At 33.5% G+C, this 24,958-nt stretch overlaps 1 protein-coding gene across 5 annotated transcripts; it reads left to right on the top strand.

Moving 5' to 3' along the window:
- The first annotated feature begins 2,290 nt into the window (after window positions 1–2,290).
- LOC111990259 (uncharacterized) lies at window positions 2,291–24,601 on the top strand. 5 transcript variants are annotated; one of them, XM_065781521.1, is made up of 9 exons: window positions 3,967–4,150; window positions 4,307–4,368; window positions 4,512–5,032; window positions 6,320–7,397; window positions 8,284–8,430; window positions 8,503–8,755; window positions 8,910–9,172; window positions 13,035–13,152; window positions 22,123–24,601. In XM_065781521.1, the coding sequence occupies exons 3-9, from the start codon at window positions 4,542–4,544 to the stop codon at window positions 24,036–24,038; spliced, it is 4,266 nt and encodes a 1,421-aa protein (XP_065637593.1). In that variant the 5' UTR covers window positions 3,967–4,150; window positions 4,307–4,368; window positions 4,512–4,541; the 3' UTR covers window positions 24,039–24,601. The 5 variants fall into 5 exon arrangements, with proteins under 5 accessions (XP_065637594.1, XP_065637591.1, XP_065637590.1 ...); XM_065781522.1 differs by lacking the exons at window positions 3,967–4,150; window positions 4,307–4,368; window positions 4,512–5,032 and adding exons at window positions 2,291–2,664; window positions 2,808–3,334 and having other exon boundaries at window positions 22,129–24,601; XM_065781518.1 differs by lacking the exons at window positions 3,967–4,150; window positions 4,307–4,368; window positions 4,512–5,032 and adding exons at window positions 2,292–2,664; window positions 2,808–3,334.
- The last annotated feature ends 357 nt before the right edge of the window (window positions 24,602–24,958 follow it).

The raw sequence follows: 24,958 nt of genomic DNA, 5'->3' as shown, positions 1-24,958 counted from the left end.
GCGTAACTACCAGCGGTGGATTTATGTGAAAATATTGAAATACAATCTTAAGTTGATATCTAAACAAGATGTGAATTTAGGTTTGGGAAGGGATGTGCCCGTAGGCAGGAAAAAAAAATACCAAAAGCACACTCACATCCGACCATCCATCGTTGTTCAAAATTTTCATTTTTGATATATATATATATATATATATTTGCATCACCATCCCAACTTATGCATATCATTCTTTTCTATTATTTTATGTCTTTCCGACCGTTCCCTGCTTCTCTCTCTCTCCCCTCTTTGAAAGCTCAAGCTTGTTGAGCTTGGGCGTCTGAAGCAGTGAATCAATGCCTTTGCGGTGGTGGTGAGATTGGACAGTGGCTCAAAGGTGGCTCTCTCTCTCTCATACCTCTCTCTAATTGGCGTAGGCATGGCTTCGTGCCTTTGTCATGAATCTTGTCGATTTGAGGTTGGGTTTCAATAATTTTAGGGTTGGCTTGTGGTGGTGTTGCATATTTTTATTGAGTTCAGACTATAGTTGATTTGAGCTGGGTTTAGGTTGCGGTGGTGCTGGGTTTTTCATTGAGTTTAGATTTGAGATTTAAGGTGGAAGTGGTTCTTTATTGAGTTCTTGTGGTGGCGGTTGGCTACGTTGGGTGGCGGTGGTTTTTTGTTGTTGTTGTTGGTGTGTGATATATTATTATTTAATGTGATGAATTGCAAAATAAAGAATGAGAAGTTGGGTGTGTTTGTTAAAGTGATAATGTAAATAATAAAGTGACATTTTGTGATACAAATACATTTTTCATGCATAAGCTGATTGGAATGATCTAAGATTTAAGAGTTTCACATTTCTATTTGGAGTAATTATACTCTAATCCTTAAGGTTTGGGGAATGACTTTACACCCCAAACCACACTCTCCTCCCTTAAGGATTAAAGAAATAACACTCTCATTTCTTCAATATTAGTATAGATAATATTCTAATTTTTAAAAATATTTTTCTTGACCAAAGTTTAAGCATGATTAATAAAAAAAACTGATAATTTTATAATAAAAATGCAAACTTTATCAAGTACCAAAAGATTCACAATGACAAATCTCTCAACACCTCGTTAAAAAAAGAATAAAAAAAGCAAAAGTCATACTGAATATTTTAAAATACTCTTCAATTAAAACAATTGGCTTTAAAACAAGGAAGTGAATAAGAAATAAAGAAAAGTTAATTATTCTTTCTTTTGGGAGGGTAATTTTGGAAACATTCGCTTAATCAAAGGATAGGTTAGTACACACATTTTTTACATCAAGTTAACAAGGTTTTGTCAAACTAATGTCAAGTGGAAGTGTTTTTTTTTTTTTTTTTTTTTTTTGGGGTTTCCCTTTCAAATTGGAGTGTAATTACCCATTTTATTTTTAAAGTTAAAATCAATTGGAAAATTTTATTTGATAGTTAGGATATTCGCATAAGCTTAAGCAAGTTTTTTATTTTTATTTTTATTTTTAAATATATATTATATATATATATATATATATTTTTTTTTAGTATAAACACCTACTTTTTTTATTTAACATACTTTTACTTTTCAAAACACCCCACATCAGATTATTTATTTTATATTATATTTGATTAAAATATCAATTTTTCTTAAATTTTCATCTTTTTTCATATACAACAACTACAATTCATTCTCCTCATTCATTATTGGGATATATAAAAAAAAATGCAAAGTAAATAGTATCAATGTAAATTGTATTTTGCATGACTTGAGTGAATTTTGGGATTGATGGGTTAAGATGTGATGTTTTTCTATTGCACAATCACTCTCATCAAAGCATTAGCATCAAACCGTTCTAAAAAAAAAAAAAAAATTCTATTTTAACGTACTAAAAAGTTATTTTATTTATTTTAGCATAGAATTTAACATTTTTTTTTTTTGGTAAACAGAATTTAACATTATCCCTTGTATTTCATCTCTTATTTTAATATGTCCCATGTTAATATAAGCTAAAATAACACGCACAATCCATTAATTGTGTGATTGGATACGGTTTAATTGTTAAAAATTAAAAATTTATTGCTAAAAATACTATAAAAAAACATTTTTTAAATGATAAAATACTGTTTATTTGTTACTGTTTATGCATTTTTGTGTTTTGGCTGGTTCATGAACATGAGACTAGCCAAAAAAACGCAGACGTAGCTTCAACGCACACGCGTTACTAAACAAACGCGCACTAATAAAAAAGTTAGTAAAGAGAAAAGAGAAATTATTAAATATTCGAATCAGGTTATCTCCAAAAGGAGATTCGGCTGACCGAGCTACAATTCTCATGAGAAAAAGTCATTTTAAAATAAAAAAAAAACCTTGTTAATTCGATCATTTCAGCTCAATCTTTACCCACCTCCTCGTCTGAAGAGTGCTGCTCGTCGATCGTTCTCTCTCTTCACCCATCACAGCCGGTAAACCGTACACACATCTCCGGCAGCGACTTTGTCGTGCAAAGGGTGTTTTTGCTTTTATTTCTATATATATATTTTTATGGTTTTCGTATTTTCTCGCTTTTGGGTAAAAAATATTTCAGATCTGGGAAGTTACTTTGTGTTTGAAGTGTGTAGGTGTTTTGTGTCCATTTGGGCTTCTGAAATTCAGATCTACAAGAAAACTATCTTTTCTTTTGGTCAGTTCCCTCTCTTGCCACGTGTTTGTTGCAGTTAGCTATTGACTTTATCTTGTGCTTTCATCTTGGCTCCTGTATTTAATCTGTACAAATCTCTTCCAATTTTCATCTCTTGACATTTTTCTTTCTCATCCTTCGTTTAGATCTTCTCTACTGTTTGCGTATAAATTGCAATGGCATTTTTGACCAATCAAGCAGCGTCATCTTCCTCTTCCTCTTCCTCTTTCACCCGTCGCCAGTACGATGTCTTTTTGAATTTTAGAAGCGAAGATACCCGCGGTTTTACAGGTCACTTGTATCAAGCCCTGTGTGAAGAAGGTCATAACACTTTTATTGATAATGGCCTCCCAAATGGAGAAGAAATTTCTGCAGAACTTCTCAAAGTCATCGAGGACTCAACAATTTTGATAATTGTATTATCTGAAAACTATGCATTTTCCAGTTGGTGCTTGGATGAACTTGTCAAGATTATTGAGTGCCAGAAGAATGATCAGGTGGTGTTACCAATTTTTTACAAAGTGGATCCATCAGACGTGCAAAAACAAAAGGGGAAGTTTGGGGAAGCATTTGCTAGATATGAAAATTTCAGGGATATTAAAAAGGTGCAAAGATGGAGGACAGCTCTGAATGAAGCAGCCAAAATTTCTGGTTTCCATTACAGCGGGGACGAGTATGTATTTAAAGGCTATTCTTGTGCTTTTATGATTTTTTAATGGTTTGTTATGGCCTCAAAATTTACTGTTTAACCACTGCCACTAATTTTTCAGGGTTATTCTTATTCTTATTATTATTTTTTGGGTGGGGAACATGAGTATTATTATTATTTTTTTCTCAAATATATCGTCTAACAAGGTAGGTTTTTTTTTTTTTTTTTTTTTTTTTAAAAAAAAAAAAAAATTCTATTTTAACATACTAAAAAGTTATTTTATTTATTTTAGCATAGAATTTAACATTTTTTTTTTTGGTAAACAGAATTTAACATTATCCCTTGTATTTCATCTCTTATTTTAATATGTCCCATGTTAATATAAGCTAAAATAACACGCACAATCCATTAATTGTGTGATTGGATACGGTTTAATTGTTAAAAATTAAAAATTTATTGCTAAAAATACTATAATAAAACATTTTTTAAATGATAAAATACTGTTTATTTGTTACTGTTTATGCATTTTTGTGTTTTGGCTGGTTCATGAACATGAGACTAGCCAAAAAACGCAGACGTAGCTTCAACGCACACGCGTTACTAAACAAACGCGCACTAATAAAAAGGTTAGTAAAGAGAAAAGAGAAATTATTAAATATTCGGATCAGGTTATCTCCAAAAGGAGATTCGGCTGACCGAGCTACAATTCTCATGAGAAAAAGTCATTTTAAAATTAAAAAAAACCTTGTTAATTCGATCATTTCAGCTCAATCTTTACCCACCTCCTCGTCTGAAGAGTGCTGCTCGTCGATCGTTCTCTCTCTTCACCCATCACAGCCGGTAAACCGTACACCCATCTCTGGCAGCGACTTTGTCGTGCAAAGGGTGTTTTTGCTTTTATTTCTCTATATATATTTTTATGGTTTTCGTATTTTCTCGCTTTTGGGTAAAAAATATTTCAGATCTGGGAAGTTACTTTGTGTTTGAAGTGTGTAGGTGTTTTGTGTCCATTTGGGCTTTTGAAATTCAGATCTACAAGAAAACTATCTTTTCTTTTGGTCAGTTCCCTCTCTTGCCACGTGTTTGTTGCAGTTAGCTATTAACTTTATCTTGTGCTTTCATCTTGGCTCCTGTATTTAATCTGTACAAATCTCTTCCAATTTTCATCTCTTGACATTTTTCTTTCTCATCCTTCGTTTAGATCTTCTCTACTGTTTGCGTATAAATTGCAATGGCATTTTTGACCAATCAAGCAGCGTCATCTTCCTCTTCCTCTTTCACCCGTCGCCAGTACGATGTCTTTTTGAATTTTAGAAGCGAAGATACCCGCGGTTTTACAGGTCACTTGTATCAAGCCCTGTGTGAAAAAGGTCATAACACTTTTATTGATAATGGCCTCCCAAATGGAGAAGAAATTTCTGCAGAACTTCTCAAAGTCATCGACGACTCAACAATTTTGATAATTGTATTATCTGAAAACTATGCATTTTCCAGTTGGTGCTTGGATGAACTTGTCAAGATTATTGAGTGCGAGAAGAATGATCGGGTGGTGTTACCAATTTTTTACAAAGTGGATCCATCAGACGTGCAAAAACAGATGGGGAAGTTCGGGGAAGCATTTGCTAGATATGAAAATTTCAGGGATACTAAAAAGGTGCAAAGATGGAGGACAGCTCTGAATGAAGCAGCCAAAATTTCTGGTTTCCATTACAGGGGGGACGAGTACGTATTTAAAGACTATTCTTGTGCTTTTATGATTTTTTAATGGTTTGTTATGGCCTCAAAATTTACTGTTTAACCACTGCCACTAATTTTTCTGGGTTATTCTTATTCTTATTATTATTATTTTTTGGGTGGGGAACATGAGTATTATTATTTTTTTTTTCTCAAATATATCGTCTAACAAGGTAGGTTTTTTTATTATTTTATTATTACTATTTTTTATTTAATATTTTTAAAATAATAATAATAATAATAATAATTATTATTATTATTATGATAAGTAACGATAAAATTTTATTGAAAGAAAACAAACCCAATTACAGCAGGGGTGTACTTAGGAAGGAATACATTCAAGACCTCAAATTACAATTTTCCAACATATCTAAGAAAGTGAAACAGGGAATAGAAAATAGAAAAGGATTTAATTTGAAGGATATACGGTTCTTATTTCTCAAAACTCTTAGCATTTTGTTCCCTCCAAACTCCAAAGACACCACATGATGCAAGGTGGCACAACCCTCCGAAAAGCTATGTTATGATGTCTGCCAAAGGCACCCTACCATGCAGCAAACATTTTGGTGACCCTCAGTGGCACAACCCATTGGAGTCCAAACAAGAAACACATCATTGTCCACATCTCATAGGCTATAGGGCAATAGAGAAGAAGAAGATCTACTGATTCCCCACTCCTTTTACACATACAACACCAATCCAACATGATAATCTCTTTTTTCCAGAGTTTATCTATAGTTAAAATCTTCATTAAGGCAACTGTCCAAGAAAAGAAGGCAACCCTAGGAGGAATCTTTGGACACCACAACACCTTCCAAGGGAACACCGTATCATTAGGCTATATTGACAATAGGGCATGATAATATCCTCGCACCTCAAAACCTTGATTCCTGGTTGGTTTCGAACAAAGATTATCAAAGTTAGAAAATCTTAAATCGTATAGTCTAACTACCTTATTGTCTAATAAGGCAGTTAGCTACATGTCAATGGTAGAAATAGAATAATTTAACATCATATTATCTTACCAATTAATGAGGATATTTCCCCATATGTTATTTAGAAAATTTTCATAAATTTACTTAATAATTTCGTTCAAGTATGAGAAGTGGGGTTTTGTATCCTTGCTAATTGGGATTTCCATGCAATTACATGACTCTTACCTTAATTAACAATACTTTGGATGTAATGCACAAATTTAACTTTTTGAATTTAGTTCATTTTTTATTATTTTCTAATCTAACTCGTTGCATGTTTTTAATGCTTTGTATTTGGCAGTTGCACTGAGTACAAATTTATTCAAGGAATTCTTGAATTTATTGGAAGAACTATAACAAAACAGATGCCATTATTTTCTGCTAAATACCTTGTTGGAATAGATTCTCATGTAGAGGCCATAAAATTGTTTTTAGATATTGAGTCAAATGATGTTCGCATGGTAGTGATCTATGGCTCTGCTGGAGTAGGTAAAACAACAATTGCAAAGGCTGTTTATAAAAACATTTTCAAGCATTTTGAACAAAGCAGCTTTCTTGAGAATGTTAGCAAAAAGTCACAGACAAACGGTGTGATCCAACTTCAAGAGACACTACTATTTCAGATCTTAGGAGAAAGCAACTTAAAGATTCACAATGTATCTAAAGGAATCACTATTATAAAGGAAGTTCTTCTCCATAGAAAGATTCTTTTAATTCTGGATGATGTAGATAAATTGGATCAAATAGAAAAATTGCTTGGAAAATGTGACTGGTTTGCTTCTGGAACTAGAGTCATTATAACAACAAGAGACAAATACTTGTTAGATTCTCTTGTCAATGTTGATTTAAGCTATAAGGTTAAGGAATTAGATGACTACAGAGCTCTTGAACTCTTTAGTTGGCATGCCTTCCTAAGAGACACACCCAAGGAAGATTATTTGGAACTTTCAGAACAAGTTATAGTTTATGCTAAAGGCCATCCATTAGCTCTAACAATAATGGGTGCTAGTTTTTGTGGAAGAACTAAACAAGAATGGGAAAATGCCTTGGATAAGTATAAAAGGATTCCTAAACTAGAAATTCAAGAAATATTGAAATTAAGTTATGAAGCATTGGATACAAATGAACGGAAGATTTTCCTCCAGGTCGCATGTTCCTTGAATGGAATGAAGAAGGTTACCGTTGAAGATATGCTCAAAACTGTAGGTTTAGATATTGTTGATGGCATTAAAAAACTTACTGATAAATGTCTTATTACTGTTGATCAACTTGGCACATTGTGGATGCATGACCTTTTACAACAAATGGGTCAAGAAATTGTTCTACAAGAATCACGACAAATGCTCTGGGATTGTAGTAGGGAATTAATAAAAGATACAGTAAGTTCTCCTCATTTAACTTTTTTATTTTCTTTTTCTTTTCGTTGGACAAATGTCATGATTTTTTTTTTTTTTTTCCTTTTAGTATGCAAGAAAATTTAAGTTATCAGTATGGCTTTGAGATTAGGATTACTTATACTTTTGGGTGAATTTTATTGTTCTTTGTGATTCACTTAATGCTTTGTCTAACTAGGAGTTAAAACAGATGGGAAGTAAAATGTTGCGCTGGCCTAAGCTAGAAGTGGTGAAATTAATAGAATGAGAAATCCCAAGACAATCTCCAATGATATTGGTTCCTTATTCTTTAGAACATTTGAATCTTAGTGAAAATAATTTTGTTTGCCTTCCGAAGCATCATTCAACTACAGAATTTGAAAAACATAATGTTGAATTATGGTACAAGACAATCATTGCTAAAGTTTCCATTGAATATTAAAGGACAATACTAACGAATGCCCTTAGGGCAACGATTAATAATTTATTTAAAGAAAATTTTTATGGAAAAAAAACAATTAATATTTTAACAACTTTTTTTATTTTTCATAAAAGTGGTGTTAAAATTTTCTTAAAATGGATTGTTAACCATTGTTTTAAAGGCACCAATTGGCATAATCCAATATTAAATACATTAATATAGTGGAACCATCACTCTATCTTGGGATTAATGATAGAAAGTTAAAGGCTTTAGGGAAAGGAATTTTGAGTGGAGGTGTAGTGTGTTTTTGTGTTAGAATTTTTTTTTTTGTGTGTATTTTTTTTAAAAAAAAAAGTCATATCAGTCTGTTAAGGCTAATTAAATTGCTTAGACATTTTATTTTATTTTATTTTATTTTTATATAAAATAAAATTCTACTCTAACTTAATTTATATATAAATATATATGAAGCTTCCTCCTAAAAGCATCTCCTTTTCTCTCCCTCCTTACCATACTCGCCATCCGACACACCACGAGAACTCATACTTACAGAATTACTGCAGTGCGCGGTCACCGCGTTTTCTATCTACTCCCAACATGTACCAAAGTGACATTAAGGTACATTATTTCTTTAAATTTATATTTAAATTTTTTTTTTGTTATTGTTTTTTAAAATCTAAATTTAAACAGAGAGACAAGGATGTCTCTTGGGACAGTGCGAACTATGATAAGAAAGGAAACAGACCTTTGTTTCTTGATCGAAGTAGAGAGAGAAAGATGGCGAAGTTGTCGCTGGAATCATTGCCTTTGGGGTTCGGATTTAGCCCAACGGACGAAGAACTCATCAACCACTACTTGAGGCTGAAGAATGAGGGTCATGATTCCGGGGTTCAGGCCATTGCCGAAGTCGACTTTTGTAAATTTGATCCCTGGGAATTGCCTGGTACTCTCTTTTTTTTTTCCCGACTTATTCTATGTTTCTCCGAATATTTATCTTCCTCGGTTCTTTTTAAAGAAATTCTTTTTAGCGGTGTCTTTTGGCTTTTATTTGTATATGGATTTTTATTTTTTTATTTTATTTTTGGGATTAAATTCAGATTTGTCAGCTGTAAAGTTGGGCAATGAGCAGTGGTTCTTCTTCTGCGAGCTCCAGAATGCCTCTCGTTTGAATAGGATAACTAAATCAGGCTACTGGAAAGCCACCGGCAAGGATCGCCCCATCAAGTCCGGGAAGTCGAGGCCCAGTAATTCCAGCTTGATTGGTAGTAAGAAGACCTTAGTTTACCACATAGGTCGTGCTCCCAACGGCGAGCGCACCAGTTGGGTTGTGCATGAGTATCGTGCCATCGATACTCACCAGGTATGCTTTTCAAGAAACAAGAAATTTTCTTTGGAGGGCCATGAGATAGTATGAAATGCAATTGAATGAAACTCAATTCACACGTGTGTAATATTTTCCACCATTGCATTAATTGAAAGCTAACAAAAGGGTCGATTTAGACAAAATTATCAACGTTGAAGGGGATATTTTTGCATTTTTTCCCTATTTTTTGCACTTACAATATGAACCATGCCCTATTGGTTTCAAAAAATGCTATGGGTAAGAAAGTAATTTCAATATTGGATTTAAATTAAAAACCAGTAACAACTTACTAACTAGGATTTATTGTGAAAATGTTGTGAACGTAACACTCCTCATTCATTTAAGAAGGAAGTAGCTTTAGAAAATAAATAATTAAGGCATTTATACTCTCCAATTATATGAAAATTTTCTTTGTAAAATATATCAAGGCACATTAACAACCTATAAGCGTACAGGAATGAGTATTTGGTTAGGGGAATTTAGGAATGAGTGTTTGGTTTGGGGAATTTAGGGATGGCCTTTGACCGGGTTTGGGTTTGGTTTACCCAAACTTGACCGAAATATTGTACCCATGGATATCTGATTTTAATACCCAATTAGTACCCATACCTGATCAGTACCCGGATTATTTACTCATGGATATCCGTACCCAACATGAACCCAAATTTTTGGGCTTTTAAAATTTTTTTTTTTTCAGTGATAAAATTTTAACTGTCAAGAAAAGAAAGAAAAAATTCTCTGTTGGAACATTTTTAATGATTATATGCTAAATTAAAGTGTTGTGACTAACATCTATGTCTAGAACTCTATGAGAACTCCTACTAATCTGGAAATTTTCCTTATAAAAAATATCCTTAATATTACCATAAAAAAACTTATAAAAAATCACTAATTGACTAGAAATCAATAATCACTAAGAAGACTTACTAAGAAGAAAAAAAAAAAAATCCTTAATATTACTAAGAAGACCTGTGATTTCTTATTAATCACTATTTGGCTTAGTTGGATTTTTTTCCCAAAACATTGGTGATCAATTAATAAATTTTTTTATTAAACATTTTCAAATTTACAAGAAATTTACTAGTTTAACCTTGTTAAAAATGATTTTGAAATGATATTATGGTATGTACAAAGAAAATCAATTAGTGATTAATACTAAGAAAAATGATGTAATATGTGCTTGTTTAATATATTCACTAGTATTACCACCGCGCAACCTTGATGTGGTGGTCTATCCATAGGTATAAATGCTATCTTCAGGAGGGAGTTTCACACACATATACACTTGGATTAGATTAGAGTAGAAATTCTATCTTGTATATATATATATATATATTCCCTAGTATTTACTAATGACATTATTACTTTCCATCCAAGTGAAAGTCAGAATCATGATTTAAATGATTTGACTTTACAAAGAAGGAATAATTAGCGGTCACTTAAATGGTGTTTTATATGTTAATAATAAATTTGCTTTTTATCTAATGTAATTGAAGACTACTTACAGCTATTGTTTTTAGCCGAAAAACAAATTGAGAAAGGAAAATTTTTAATTAAGGATTGAGCAATTAGGAGAGTAATTAATTTGGTCTCATTCCATTTTATGGTATTATGATTTTTTGTGGATAAAGTATAGTATTATTAAAATGGTTTCACATAGGAGTATATAATTAAGAACTAATTAAAAATAATATAAAAGGATATGGTTTTGATACATAAAAGAAAAAAATCATAAGAATATCCTTACCTTTAATTTAGATATTCCTTTTATAGTATTATGAATCTTTTTTGTTAAATATTTGAGGGGTCATGCTAAAAAGTGCATTTAGGGAATTAGTTAACAATTCATTTTAGAAAAGTTTTAACACAACTTTTTTGGGAAATGAAAAAAACTGTCAAAACATCATTTTTTTTTTTCTCATAAAAACTTTCTTTAAATAGATTGTTAACTAATGTTCTAAGAGCATTCGATAGTATTTCTCATAAATGTATTTTGGCAGTAATTATTCAAGTTATCAATACATTCCTTTTCTTAATACTTTTGACTTTACAATGTCATCATTAATACTTTACTCAATCAATATTAATATAAAACTCAATATATATAGAAGATGCAATTCAAATTTAAAAATCTGTTCAAACAACAATTAAATAATGAATAATAATATACATTGGGTTAAAATGTTAAATTAGTACTATATTTCTATATGTTCTTAAAGCAAAAATCACTAGCTAAAATCAAGGACCACTAATTAATTAACAACCATATCAGATGCTGAAATAAAGGAGCCAACAACTAAAGACTAAACACCTAACCTTACAAATCTTTTAATAATTTAAAAAAAAAAATCACTTAACGTGAATGCAAAAAATTCCACCCAAGGGATAATTTCTGGTATTAAATCCATGAAATACTGAAAGAACTAATCAGCTAACGTTTTTTTTTTATTTTTTATTTATTTTTAATGTGGGTCGGGTTCGGGTAGTATCCAAACCTGACTCAAAAATTTTATATAACATCCAAACCTTACTCAATTACCTCTTACTCATGATAAACTGGGTATTACCTGGAACTTTTGGGCTGAGTATGATAGGGTATCCATTATCCAATGGGTTTGGCCATCCCTAGAAATATTTGGGGAATTGTCTCCTCTAAGTGTAAGACTAGCTTTGAAGGCTATAGTGGGCACATCTTGACATGTAAAATGAGTGGATGTCTATATACGAAAAAGACTATGCTCCCAACATATTTTTTTCCTAAAAAAACCTGTCACCAATTTTGAAATAAAATGAGTTCAAAGTGTTGCAGAACGTAGATTTTTATTTTTAATTCATCCGATGGCTCATTGATGTTTTTCCATAAGAACCATTTCATGCTTTAACGATACCATTTCATGCTTTAACGATGCATATACAGTTTCATCACACATAGACATGCAGAAATATTTTGAAAATTGCCTAATTTGATCGAGAAAGCTTTCAAATAAATTGGTGAGAAGTACATCTTTAAGGGGTAAATGTGTTTGTCGAAGCTAATTTCGCTTTGTTGTTTGTTTTTGCACTTGAATTGAGTTCAAGAAGAAAATTAAAATCTTGTATTTTTAAAGAGAGAGAGAGACAGAGGGAGAGAGAGGATGGTTTCTTCTTGTCTTTATCTCTTCATTTTCTGTTGCTACTCTTCGTGACTGTGCTTGGTTTGTTTTGAGTAATGGGACTCTGCACCTCATGCGAGTGGCTCATTCTACCTTTAAAGTGTGCCCTGCACTTTATAGGATCCATATCTGTTAGGCTAAGAGAGTTTTAGTGTGACTAGTTCTAGGGTAGGCAAATAAGTCAATGAAAGGGCTAAATTAGGACGTTAAAAGGGGTGATGATTTTGACGTAAAATAAAGAAAAAAACGAAGAGCTTGTTTGTTATGTTTTCTTGCCTCTTTTCTCTCTACTTTCTCCCTCTTTCTCTTTCCTTAGTAGTTGTCTGGTTATTATCTTGTCACTTTATAATCATTTCATCTAACTACATTTGTAAAATAACCGTAGGCTTGCCAGCTTGCATCAACAATGTTATACTTGTCTGCATATCAATATACTATTAGTCTATTACATATTTTTTCATGGTTAGTTACTCAAAAGCTATCATTCTTTCTAGAAATTATTGGCGTCACATATGCTCAGATTGTTTGACTGACATTCTTAGCATTTATCTCTTGAATTATTACATATCAATGTTTAGTATGATGTACCTCTAGAACACTTCCTGTGTACTTGTTTCGTTCCTAGTTTCTAATAAAGTTATTGAGAAATGTTATGTCTATAACATTACTTTAAGAAAATTATTACATTCTCATTTTACCTTTTACAGGGTGGCTTTATTCTTTGTCGTTTGTTTAAAAAGGACTTGCCCCTGACATCACACAGGATTGGCTCCTTCATGTCTGAAGAAACAAGTTTAGATAAGCGAGTTTGGGGTAGATCCGGAGGTATGAATATAACCAATGGTTGATTGATAAGTTAGACTACTTTTTTTACTTTTTTTTGGAGAAAAGATAAGTTAGACTACATTTGCCAAAATCTAGAAAACATTTTGCAACAAAAGTTCTCTTCAAGTGAAACTTTTACCATCTTACGCTTTGTCATACATATCTTAAATCACATTAATATACTCAAGTCTGTTTAGGAATAACTTATTTAGCTAAAATTGAAATTTTTTTGCTGAAAGTACTTTAGATAAAGCTAAAAAGTAGTTGAAATAGTACTTATCAAAAAAAAAATAAAAAGTAGTTGAAATAGTACAGTGAGATCCATGAATAGTACCAAAAAATGCAATGGGACCCATGAATAGTACCAAGAATAAGCTAAATAGTAAAAAAAGCTAGCTTTTTAAGCCAATGCCAAACGCAACCTTAGGAGGTAAACTTTTTTCCCCCCAAAACACCACATTACCTTTTTAGTTATCGTATAATATCTTTTCTCTCTCTCTTTTTATTTTTTTATTTTAACAATTAATAGATAGTTTTAACCTTTTATAAGTTAGTAATCAACTCAATAATGCTACTTGCTCCTGTTTAACAGTTATTCCATTTAGGAACAAAGCCTTCTCTCCTTGGGGCCACGTCCAACAAAGAAGCCAACATTGGTTATATAACTTGCCTCTTTGCATGTGCTCTTGCTCTTGTTTGTGTTCAAAGGTCTTATTTTATTTATTTCTTTCTTTCAATCTATTTATAACAGCTCTTATTCAATACATTTGTAATTATAGATAGTTTAATTTTAAAAGATGACAGCCTCCTCACCACCCCAAAATTTTCTCCCTCTTTTTTCCTGTCATCTTCATAGATGTTCTTCTTTTTACTTTGAAAAGTTTAACCTTGTCATATTCTGTATTTAGATCCTGTCATTTTATCTGTTACTGTTCTTAACTAGACAATGCTGAAACTTTGATCTTCTTTCTCCTTCAAGCGGTTGAAAATTTGTATCGGGAATTCAGTTCTACTGGAGTTGCTCTGAACGTATAATGATCCTCTCGGTTTTCTTGTCTTGAGTTTTGTGGATGGAGAAATGCCGAGCTGAGAGTTTAGATCCTTCTAAAGGCATTCTCACCTATTCTACTTCTTTTTGGCAAATAAAAATTGAGACAACCAGTCCTACTCTCATTATAAGAATATGTGTGTATTCTTAATTAGCAACTGCTGAAACTTTGATCTCCTTTCTCCATCTCTCGGTAGATGTGTATGAGGGAATTTAGTTCTACTGGGGTTGCTATGAACGTATAATGATCCCTCATATTTCTTTCCTTGAGTTTTGTGGATGGAAAAATGTTGAGCCAATAGTTTAGAATTTAGATCCTGATAAAGGCATTCTCACCTATTCAACCTCTTTTATTTTTCATTTAGCTCTCTTCTTTGGGTTTTTTTTTTTCACTAAATGGTTGTTGATGGAAATATCTTTTTTTTCCCTTGCATTGCATTGGATCAATTGAACAAGTATTTTGTTCCCATTTATTTATTTATTATTTTTTATAAATTTGAATTTTTGGATACATTCCATATAAGCTATTTTTCAGTTTTATCTTGGATTAGTCTTACCCTGACCATTGAGAAGCGTTTTTTCAATCCTATGTAGGTGTGTGAGTTGTGTTACCTATCTAAATAAAATGAAAATTTCTGGATGTAGGGAAGAGCTGTGTATAATATGACATTTTAGGTAGTTTATGTAACTATTTAGTGTTTTAGATTTGTTCTGCATTTGATAAATGATAAAATGTAAAATATTAGCGTTTACTGGAACCACTTAAGAACATTAACATCCTATTTAAATGTTTGCAGCTAGCGAGTGGGGTTTTGAAGCTTTTGTTGAAGTTATTTGCATTACCGTGAATGTTATTTGTACTCTTAAAAAATTTTCATTATGCAAAGGCTTGGTGCATACCCACACTATTGCAACCATCAATCATGACAAGAATTGAAGTCATGCCATTTCCATAGCTTTTGTGCTTTCATTGACATCATCACTATTGTTAACAACCTACTTAGAACCACTTTATAGCCATTTCCAATTTTCTACCACCATCGTCACTTTATCTTCTCGTTGGACCATCATTACTAGCCCCTTACCATCACTGGAACTATCAATCCACCGCCACTGCTATGGTTTCCACCAACACAAGATTACTAGCTCCATCCCCATTGCCACAACTCTTGTCTTGCAATTCAGAACAACTCAAATATATTCGTCTTTTGTCAAAACATAGAAGTAAATAAACTCAACAAAAAGATTTTTTTTTTTTTTTTGCTGAATGCCAAAAGATTTATTTAGAGCAATATATTTTCACTCCCTTCATATTATCTCTGTTCTCTTTAAACTCTGAGTTGAGCTCATTTCCTTATCAAAATTCACCATGAAAGATATGTTAGTTTGAGTTGTTATGTGTTAGTTTTGTTTAAACGTGTCAATGTTATTGTTGACCTGCAGTAACATGTCAATGTTAGCAATAAGTTTGAGTGCTTAGGAAATTAAATTGCCGAGTCTTTATTGTTAGTTGACGTAATGGGTCCTATTTTTTCTGCTTGATTTTTTGAGCATAGCTGTATAAATAAAGGGGAACTACGTGAATAAAGGGCAGAAAAAACACTGAAATTCTAACTCTTTTATTGGAGGTCGGATTCCCTCTAAGTAATAACCCAATTATCTTGTTTTGGCTTTGTTCCACTCCAATGGCCACAATAAGGAAGGAAAACCCCTTTTACATACCACAGTGGTATTAGAGCTTGGGAATGGGGCAGAAGGTGCAGTCGTTGGAGCAAAATGTAAGTTCTTCTCTCTCAAATCAGAAATAGATCCTTGAAAGAATCATTGAGCTATTTACAAGCTCAGTCCTTTCTCATCACATCACAAAGGAGAGAGTTCGCAACCTCCCACAAGGGTCAATAAGGAAGATTTAGGGGAAATGGAAGGTCACAGCTTAGTGGTACTCATCGATCCTATGTTGGTTTGGAATAATGGTTTGTTGGAGTTGGTTTAGATAAGTTCTAGGAAAATATATTTTTGGTTAAGTTGCTAATGCAGAGCAATAATTGGAAATGCAGACAATTCACTATGAGAAAATTATTCAGATTTGCTTACATAGGTGAAGCTACAAACTACATCTTTATAGGCTCCTTTAGACAATTCAAGAGCCATTCTAGAACTAATCAAACACTTAAATCGTGTCTACACATAAAACAAGTTCAATGGAAATAGAAAGATACATGAAGATTCAAGAAAGTTCATGAAGGTGCATTAATTTCTAACACCCCCCTTAATGCACTTCTTAATTGCTCCAATAAGTTTGCTAAGATGGCAGAACTTTCTTTTGGAAGAGTCTTGATTAAAATATCAGCTAGCTGTTCTTCACTTCTGCAATACTCGAGTTGAATCTCACATTTCTCAATTTATTCTCTTATGGAAATGTGCTTTGTTTGATCATTAATAATTGGTTTCTTCTCAATAGCAATTGATGATTGTAATTTCAGAACAACATTGTAGTGCCTTCTTGCTTTTCTCCAATGTCTTTAAGAATTCTCCTTAGCCACACTCCTTGTGAAGTTGCTTTAGCTGCTGCCACATACTCTGCTTCTGCAGAAGATTGTGCCACAATATTTTTCCTTTTCAAAGTCCATGAACATATATGCCAGTACCAAGAGAGATAAAGTAGGCACTTGTGCATTTCATATCATCTAGACATCCAGTGCAGTCATGCCCGTATAACCAATTACACTTGAACCTTCTCCAGCTTTGTAGAAAATCCCATAATCATGAGTTCCTTGCAATTATCTCAAAACTCTTTTTCCAACAACAAAGTGATTCTGTCTTGGCTTTTGCATAAAGAGCGAAACTAGACTTGCAGCAAACATTCTGTCAGGTCTAGTAGCTGTTAGATACAATAGACTACCAACCAGACTTCTATATATTCTAGCGTCTGCTTTTTTAGCACCATCTTCTTTCTTCAGCTTTTCATTTGCAATCAGGGGGTGGGAACAAATTTGCAACCATGCATCTTGAATTTGTCGAAAATGTTTTCAGCAGTTTTCTTTTGAGAAATAAAGATCCTATATTTTCTTTGAGGTATTTCAATTCCCAAAAACCAATGTAGTAGCCCCAAATCACTCATCTAGTAAGTTTTCTTCTTGTCTTTCTTGAAATCTTGGAGCATCTTCTCATCATTACTGGTGAAGATTAAGTCATCAACATAAAGAGAAACAATGAGAATACGGATTGCCTTCTTCATGACGTAAAGTGTAGGCTCACTTTTGCTTATTTCAAACTCTTTTGAGGTGAACTATTTATTAATTTCACTGTAACATGCTCGAGGGGCTTGCTTTTGTCCTCCTTGTCTTCTTCCCCTTTCACCGAAAATCCTTGGGTTTGCTCAACATTATTTATCTTCATTCAAGACTACAATAATTTCTGTTATCTCTTCTCTTTGATTTTGTTTGTTTTCATTTCAAGTGCAGTGGGTTTACTATAGTAAACACTGTACTTTTCTAATCAATAAAAATTTCGATTATCTATCAATAAAAAATTATTGTTTTTATAGTTTTGAGTCTTGAAACAGGAGCAAAGGTTTCAAAGAAATCAGTTCCTGGCTTTTGAGTAAATTCTTGCCACAAGCCTTGCTTTATGTTTTTGAATACTCCCATTTGAATTGAGCTTGGTCTTGTAAATCCATTTTACTCCAATGTCATCATGTTCTTTTGGACGATCATCAAGCTCCCATTTTTTATTTTTCACTATCATGCCAAGCTCCTCTTTCATTGCCTTCATCTACACTTCTTGTTTCTCAGCTTCTTCAAAACTTTCTGGTTCCATTACAGAATAATTACATGACTCGTATATTTCACTCAATCTTTGCATCCTTCTTGAAGGAGTTTCTGGCGAAGATACTTCTTCTCCGGAATTTGAACTTGATGGAATCATTGGTGACTGTGGAGAAGCTTCTTCATATTGTACTGCTGGAATACTTTCTTGCACTTCAATCACAAAGGCATTTTCCGGCACTTTCTTCTCTTTCAATCCCCATAAGCCTTCTCATAAAATTTAAAAAAAAAATCTTGGCTAATGATTATTTTTTTACTTTCAAAATTTTAAAGTCTATATCATTTTTTCATTGAACTGTATCCAACAAGATGCATTTTTCACTTTTATTATAAAATTTAGTTCTTTTTTTCTTTAGGTATATGAGAATAACAAATATTTCCAAAAATTCTGAAATGCCTTACAGGTGGCTTGATTCCACTCCACGTTTCAATTGGAGTTTTGTTCTTCACTTCCTTTGTTGAACATCTATAGAGAATGTACACGGCTGAGTGAAAAATTCTTTGGCAAGGCTTTCTCATTGAGAATCAATGTTGCCATTTCCACAGTAGTCCTGTTTTTTCGTTCAGTGACTTCATTCTATTGTGGACTGTATCCAGCAGTTAGCTGCTTCCAAATTCCTTCATCTTTGCAAAATTCTTCAAACTGTTCTGAGTGTGCTTGCCTATCATTATGAATAATCTTGATACTGCTGCTACTTTGCTCTTCTACGAACGCTTTAAATCTCTTGAACACTAGAAAGGTTTCTGATTTCTTCTTCAGAAAAAGTACACAGGTCATTCTCGAGTAATCATCTATGAAGGTCAGAAAATATGCGTGCTGGCTGAGAGAAGGAGTTCTCGTTTTTCCACATGTGTCGGTATGAATGAGTTCTAATAGCTCCTTCGCTCTCCAATAACTTTGTTTAATGAATGGCCATTGATGTTGCTTTCCTATTATTCATTCTTCACAAGTTGGTTTCTATCTTTGGTAGTCCATTCACCATGCTTATTTTTTTTCTTTAGTAGCTTCAGCTCATGAAAATTAAGATGACAAAATCTTTTGTGCCAGAACTGCGTATCCATCAAAACTTCAGCTTGACATTAGTAATCACAAGATCTAGTTCCTGTTATCATCGTAGATAGTGCAGCCACCATCTTCAGCTACCTTTTGTTTCAGATCAGGGACAAAAACATATCACAAACATTTTTTTTTTTCCTTTCTTTGTCTATACAGAAACACTTCCTCTTCCTTTGGCTATTGCAATTTTTCCACTACCCATGTATACCTTTGGCTAAATAGCTACTTTTAGCACCACCATATACAAAAAATGTGATACATCAGTGGTGGTATAGGTAAAATTTTTACCTACTCAGCTACAGTGCACAACTATTTAATTGAAGTGTCCATATCAAGAAATCTTCTTTCATTTCCTGAGATGTGATAACTACAGCCACTATCAAGGTGCCAAATTTTGTCTTCTTCTTCGATGGATGAATGACAAGCAAAAAAGAGTTTTCCTTCTTCGGCATCCTTGTTCTCTGCGAAATTTTCTAGGTTATTAGCCTTGAACCTGCAAAATTTCTCAATATGGCCAAACTTTTTGTAGTGATAATGATGCGGGAGACACAAGAAGATTATTATTTAGTATTATTTATGTTTGCAAGCCCATTATATTTTTATGTTTTAGGTCCTATTAGTTTATTGGGCTTTTAGTTATTGGGCTTTTAGTATTTTAATTTAGAAGTAAGGTTATTTTTGTAATAAGGCAATTAGGGTTTCCTAGCTAATTAGAACTAGGGTTTAGCAATCCTTTATAAGTAACCTATTGTACTCCTTGAGGAGTTAGTTGATATTTTGATGAATGAAAATAATGATCGTTTGGTCTTTCTTTTGGTCTGGTGCTAACTCTAGGTCTACCCTAGGTGTTAACTCCTAGTGGTTTTCCCGCTTGGTGCTGACTCCAAGCAAGGCCTAGGTGCTGACTTCTAGGTCATATCTTTTTATTTTTCTATTGTTTAGTTTTTGTTCTGGTTGTCTTGCGTCAGTTTTGGTATCAGAGCAAACACCGATCCGTTAAAGAATTACCGCAGGAAAGAATCAGAAAAAAAATCACATACCCAAAAAAAATAAATAAATAAATAAAATAAAAACACTTGCCCATACATTCAATGGGCTGGCACTGTAACAATAATTTTTTTTTTTCCTTTTTTTTTTTCTTTTCTTTTCTCTAAAGATGCGGGAGACACAAGAAGATTATTATTTAGTATTATTTATGTTTGCAAGCCCATTATATTTTTATGTTTTAGGTCCTATTAGTTTATTGGGCTTTTAGTTATTGGGCTTTTAGTATTTTAATTTAGAAGTAAGGTTATTTTTGTAATAAGGCAATTAGGGTTTCCTAACCAATTAGAACTAGGGTTTAGTAATTCTTTATAAGCAACCTATTGTACTCCTTGAGGAGTTAGTTGATATTTTGATGAATGAAAATAATGATCGTTTGGTCTTTCTTTTGGTCTGGTGCTGACTCCAAGTCTACCCTAGGTGCTGACTCCTAATGGTTTCCCCACTTGGTGCTGACTCCAAGCAAGGCCTAGGTGCTAACTTCTAGGTCATATCCCTTTATTTTTCTATTGTTTAGTTTTTGTTCTGGTTGTCCTGCGTCAGATGACATTGGGGCTTTCCCCTGAACCAACACTTTGAAGTTGCAAGATTTGTCTTACAAATTTTACAAGGAGGTTTGGAGTCAGAGGCAGTACTTTTCTCAATTTTGTCATCTTCCTTCTTGCTGGAATCAATTTTCTTTTATCTTCTTTGATTGTCATCTTTTGCTCCTCTCTTGAATTGCCCTTCTTGAATGATCTCTGCGATTGGTCAGCATGCCTGAATCTTCCTTGCTCATGAGACTCTATAGGACCCATCAATTGTTCAACAGTATAGTAGCAAGATCCTTGGATTCTTCAATTGCAAGCTTATTTTTCTGGCAAGCTTATTAAGATTTTCTCAACAATTTTCTGATCTGAAATTTCTTCTCCATAGTTTTCATATGATTAACAATCTCAATGACTCTAGAAAAATAATCTTTTATGGATTCAGATTCCTTCATCTTCAGATTTTCAAATTCCCCAAGGATTGAAATTTTACCGTTATTGCCTTGCTATTACCTTGAAACTCTCACAGCAGACTTTCCCTCCCAAGCTTGCTTTGCTGTTGTGGCTCTAATAATTCTTGGAAAAACAGTGGAAGAGACTCCATTTTGCAGCTTTGAGAGAGCTTTGGCATACATCATTCTATTCACTTCAAGTTTCTCCTTTTCTGCCTCTGAAAGTTGATTCTCATCAGCAGGTTTGTTGAAACCTTTGTCAACAATGTTCCACAGCCCTTCTGACAAGAGCAATACCTCCATTTTAACCTTCGAAAATTTGTAAATTTCTCCTTCAAAGATTGGAATATCAGAGAGTGAAACACTGGAACTTTGTCCAGTAAAAGATGTCATCTTCTAGTTTGAATTGTCCTTCTATGACTGCTGAAATTGCCCAAATAAGATTGTCGAACATGGCTTTGATACCACTTGTTGTTTTGGAATAAATGTTATGTTGGAGTTGGTTTTGATAAGTTTTAGGAAAATATATTTTTGGTTGAGTTGTTACTGCAGAGCTCAATAATTGGAAATGCAGATAATTCACTGTGAATCCTTTTTCTATTTAGCTGCTTCTGGGATCATAATTTTACGTTGGTTTGTCTTTGACCTTAGTTGTCCAATTTATGAGATTGGAATTTCCTGTGTGAAAGATGAAATGCTAAGCATTATGCAGGTTGAGGAAATTTAGTTAGCACCTTAGTGATGAAAAAAATTGGCTTAAACTGAAATTTATCTGTTGGTGGTATTTTCCACTGCGTGGATTTTATTTTCTTTTAAAATAAAATTTTATGTGTTTTTTGGCGATTGTTTTGTTCTCTTGGAGGAGGATAATTACTTTATTTGACTTCTATTTATCAAATTCCATTATTTTTATTTTATAAATTGAAAATAATCAATTTAGGTTTACTTGGTGAACTTCACATTTACTTACTATATATCTTTGTGAATCTTAATTAATTTTTTATTGCAAAATCAGTGACAGAGCTGGATTTGACTGGCCCACCTGAAAGCTTTTTTGAGGAAGAAGAAAATGAAAAACAAATACTGTTACCACCTCTAGGAATGGTGTTTGACACTGAAGCATTTGAGACGGCATCTAACTCAAGTAGACAAACAATATCTGAGATTGAATTTATTGAGGTTGAAGCTTCACAAAGAGGGCCAGAGGTTTTACAGGTTGAGGAAATTCAACAAGAAGCAATAAGTACTTTGAAACCTCAAGGAGTGTTTGATGTTGAAGCAGTTAAGATGCCTGAATCTAGTGGACAAATGAAATTTCAGATTGCAGACAAAGAGAAGGAGCCTGAAGCAGATCGACCTCAGGAAGCTCAACAATTTCTGATGCAGGTCAGTTTAAGATTAACTGAGCCACCAAAGGATGGGGATTGGGAAAATGCCAATGAGATTTACTTGATGGACAATGAGTTGTCTGTTTTACCAGAGAATCCAAGGTGTCCCAAGTTGTCAGCACTGTTCCTTCAAAGAAACTACAAATTGCGATTGATTCCTCCCTCATTTTTTGATTATATGCCTGCTCTTCAAACCCTGAACTTATCCGGGACTAATATCAAGTCTTTGCCCAATTCCATTATCAGATTGGTCAGCCTGAAAAGACTCTTTCTAAATGATTGTCATTGTTTCATGGTGTTGTCGCCCAAAATTGGAGAACTCAAGCAGCTGGAGGTTCTTAGTCTTGAAGGGACAGAGATTATGGATTTACCTCTGGATATTAAGAAGTTAACTAATTTGACATGCTTGGAAGTTTCATTTTGTGAATTTCAGAGTAACTGTAGGCAAGCCCTGCAATTAAATGCAGTGGTGCCTTGTGGGGTAATTTCTGTCCTGTCTCAGTTAGAGGAGTTGAGCATTGATGTGGATCCAGGTGATGAGCGGTGGGATGCGTGTGTGGAAGATATTGTTAATGAAGTATGCACCTTAAAGAGCTTGTACTCTCTTAAATTCTATTTCCAAAGGGTGGAACTTTTAAGTCACAATCAGTGGAATATCCCATCGCTGTTATATTTCAGATTTACTGTTGGCCGTCATGTCAAGCGCATTATGTCTGGAGTCCCCCGTGACGTTGAGTTTGAATTGGAACGATGGGATAGATGCTTGAAATACATAAATGGTGTGGATGTCCCTAGAGATATAAAGAAGGTACTCCAACATGCCACAGCATTTTTCTTGGACAGGCATGCAACTGTTAAGAAGCTATCCAATTTTGGGATTCAAAATATGGAGAAACTAAAATGCTTAGTCATGGGGGAATGTAGTGAGGTTCAAGTGATTATAGATGAAGCAGATGGCTATGAAGAAGATGATAGCGATGAAATGGTATCTGAATCATATGGTACTGAAAAAATTGTTCTTGGTTCACTTGAATACATGTATGTATATTATATGGAGAGTTTAAGGAGCATGTGGGAGGGGCCCGGGCCACTACAGCCAGAGTCTTTATTTTGTCTCAAGTCCTTGACATTGTGCACGTGTCCCCAATTGACCACTATTTTCACACCAGGGTTGCTTGCTAACCTGTGCAACTTAGAGGAGCTTAAAGTTGATGACTGCCCCTCCATCAAAAGCATAGTAAGCCATGATATAACTGCTGAGCATAAAATCTCTTATTTTCTCCCAGAATTGAAGAAGATTTCACTTCATTACATGCCTGAATTAGTTAGCATCTCTAATGGTTTACACATTGCTCCAAAATTGGAATGGTTGAGTTTTTGTGCTTGCCCAAATCTTAAGAACCCTTTAGTTGGGGAAGTATCTAGTCAATGTTTGAAGAAGATCAAGGGTGAGACGAGTTGGTGGGAAGCGCTGGAGTGGAGCAATGGTCGTCCAGGTTATTTGGATGAAATTTTTGTTCCAATTGACATATGGGATTGCTGAGCACCTGAAATGTTCCCTAATAAAAAATTAGTCTGTGCATTGCCTTAGGCAAACTCAATGTTTCAATGTCAATGATAATGTGTGAAAACTGAGGCATCCTTAGACCACTTTCTGTTTGCTATTCTTATACCCTTGTCGCTGCTATGGCGATGAGACCTTACTTTCATTAAATATAGCCCTTCTAGCCTGATGTATTTTTCTCATGCTGCTGTTGGGGCTTTTTTCCAACAGACATTTGTAAAAAAGACAAAAAGAGTAATGCGATTTTAGATTTCTGATACTCCAAACACAAAATGCTTATGAAATCCGAGCTCATGAACATGTGGGGAAAGTCCATTCCGGAATCCTACAAAGTTGGATATGTAAAGCTCTAGACTAATTTAGTCCATTAGTGTTTGTTGTCTGTCTGTAATTGTGAGCCCTTCTTTTTTTATTGGAACCAGAATTCTATCATGGTTATATGGTCAAAACTGTTTTATGTACTGAAGTAATGACCTAACATGAGTAATCTTTTCCGATCAATTTATTTAATGGATTATAAATGATTCTGTTGTTTTGTTTCACGGATGTTAGTTTCTTGGATGTTACAGGCCTTTTACCAAGACTTACCTTTGAATTCTATTGTTACATTTCTTTAGCTAGGCTGAAAGTCTATGCTGAGCTCAGTGCGTTCCCATCAGCCTAGCTAAAGTAACATTTAATGAACAAGAAAAAGCTTTACTCATCCAAAATTTCAATACATCAATCTCAATATTTTGTCTCAAAAACTTAACAAACAATGTCCTCAATACATCTATATGGAGCACTGTTTACTTAATAGGCCAAATAAAAATCTTAATTCACTTTGGGAATGATGGGTTAAGAAAAATATATTTAAGGAGAAAGAAATAATATTAAAATAAAATAGTGATAGAGTACTA

Source organism: Quercus suber, unplaced genomic scaffold (genome assembly GCF_002906115.3).
Source record: "Quercus suber isolate HL8 unplaced genomic scaffold, Cork oak 2.0 scaffold_269, whole genome shotgun sequence".
Taxonomy (NCBI): Eukaryota; Viridiplantae; Streptophyta; class Magnoliopsida; order Fagales; family Fagaceae; genus Quercus; species Quercus suber.
Note: the sequence above shows the minus strand (reverse complement) of the source record. Positions and strands in the feature narration are given on the sequence as shown.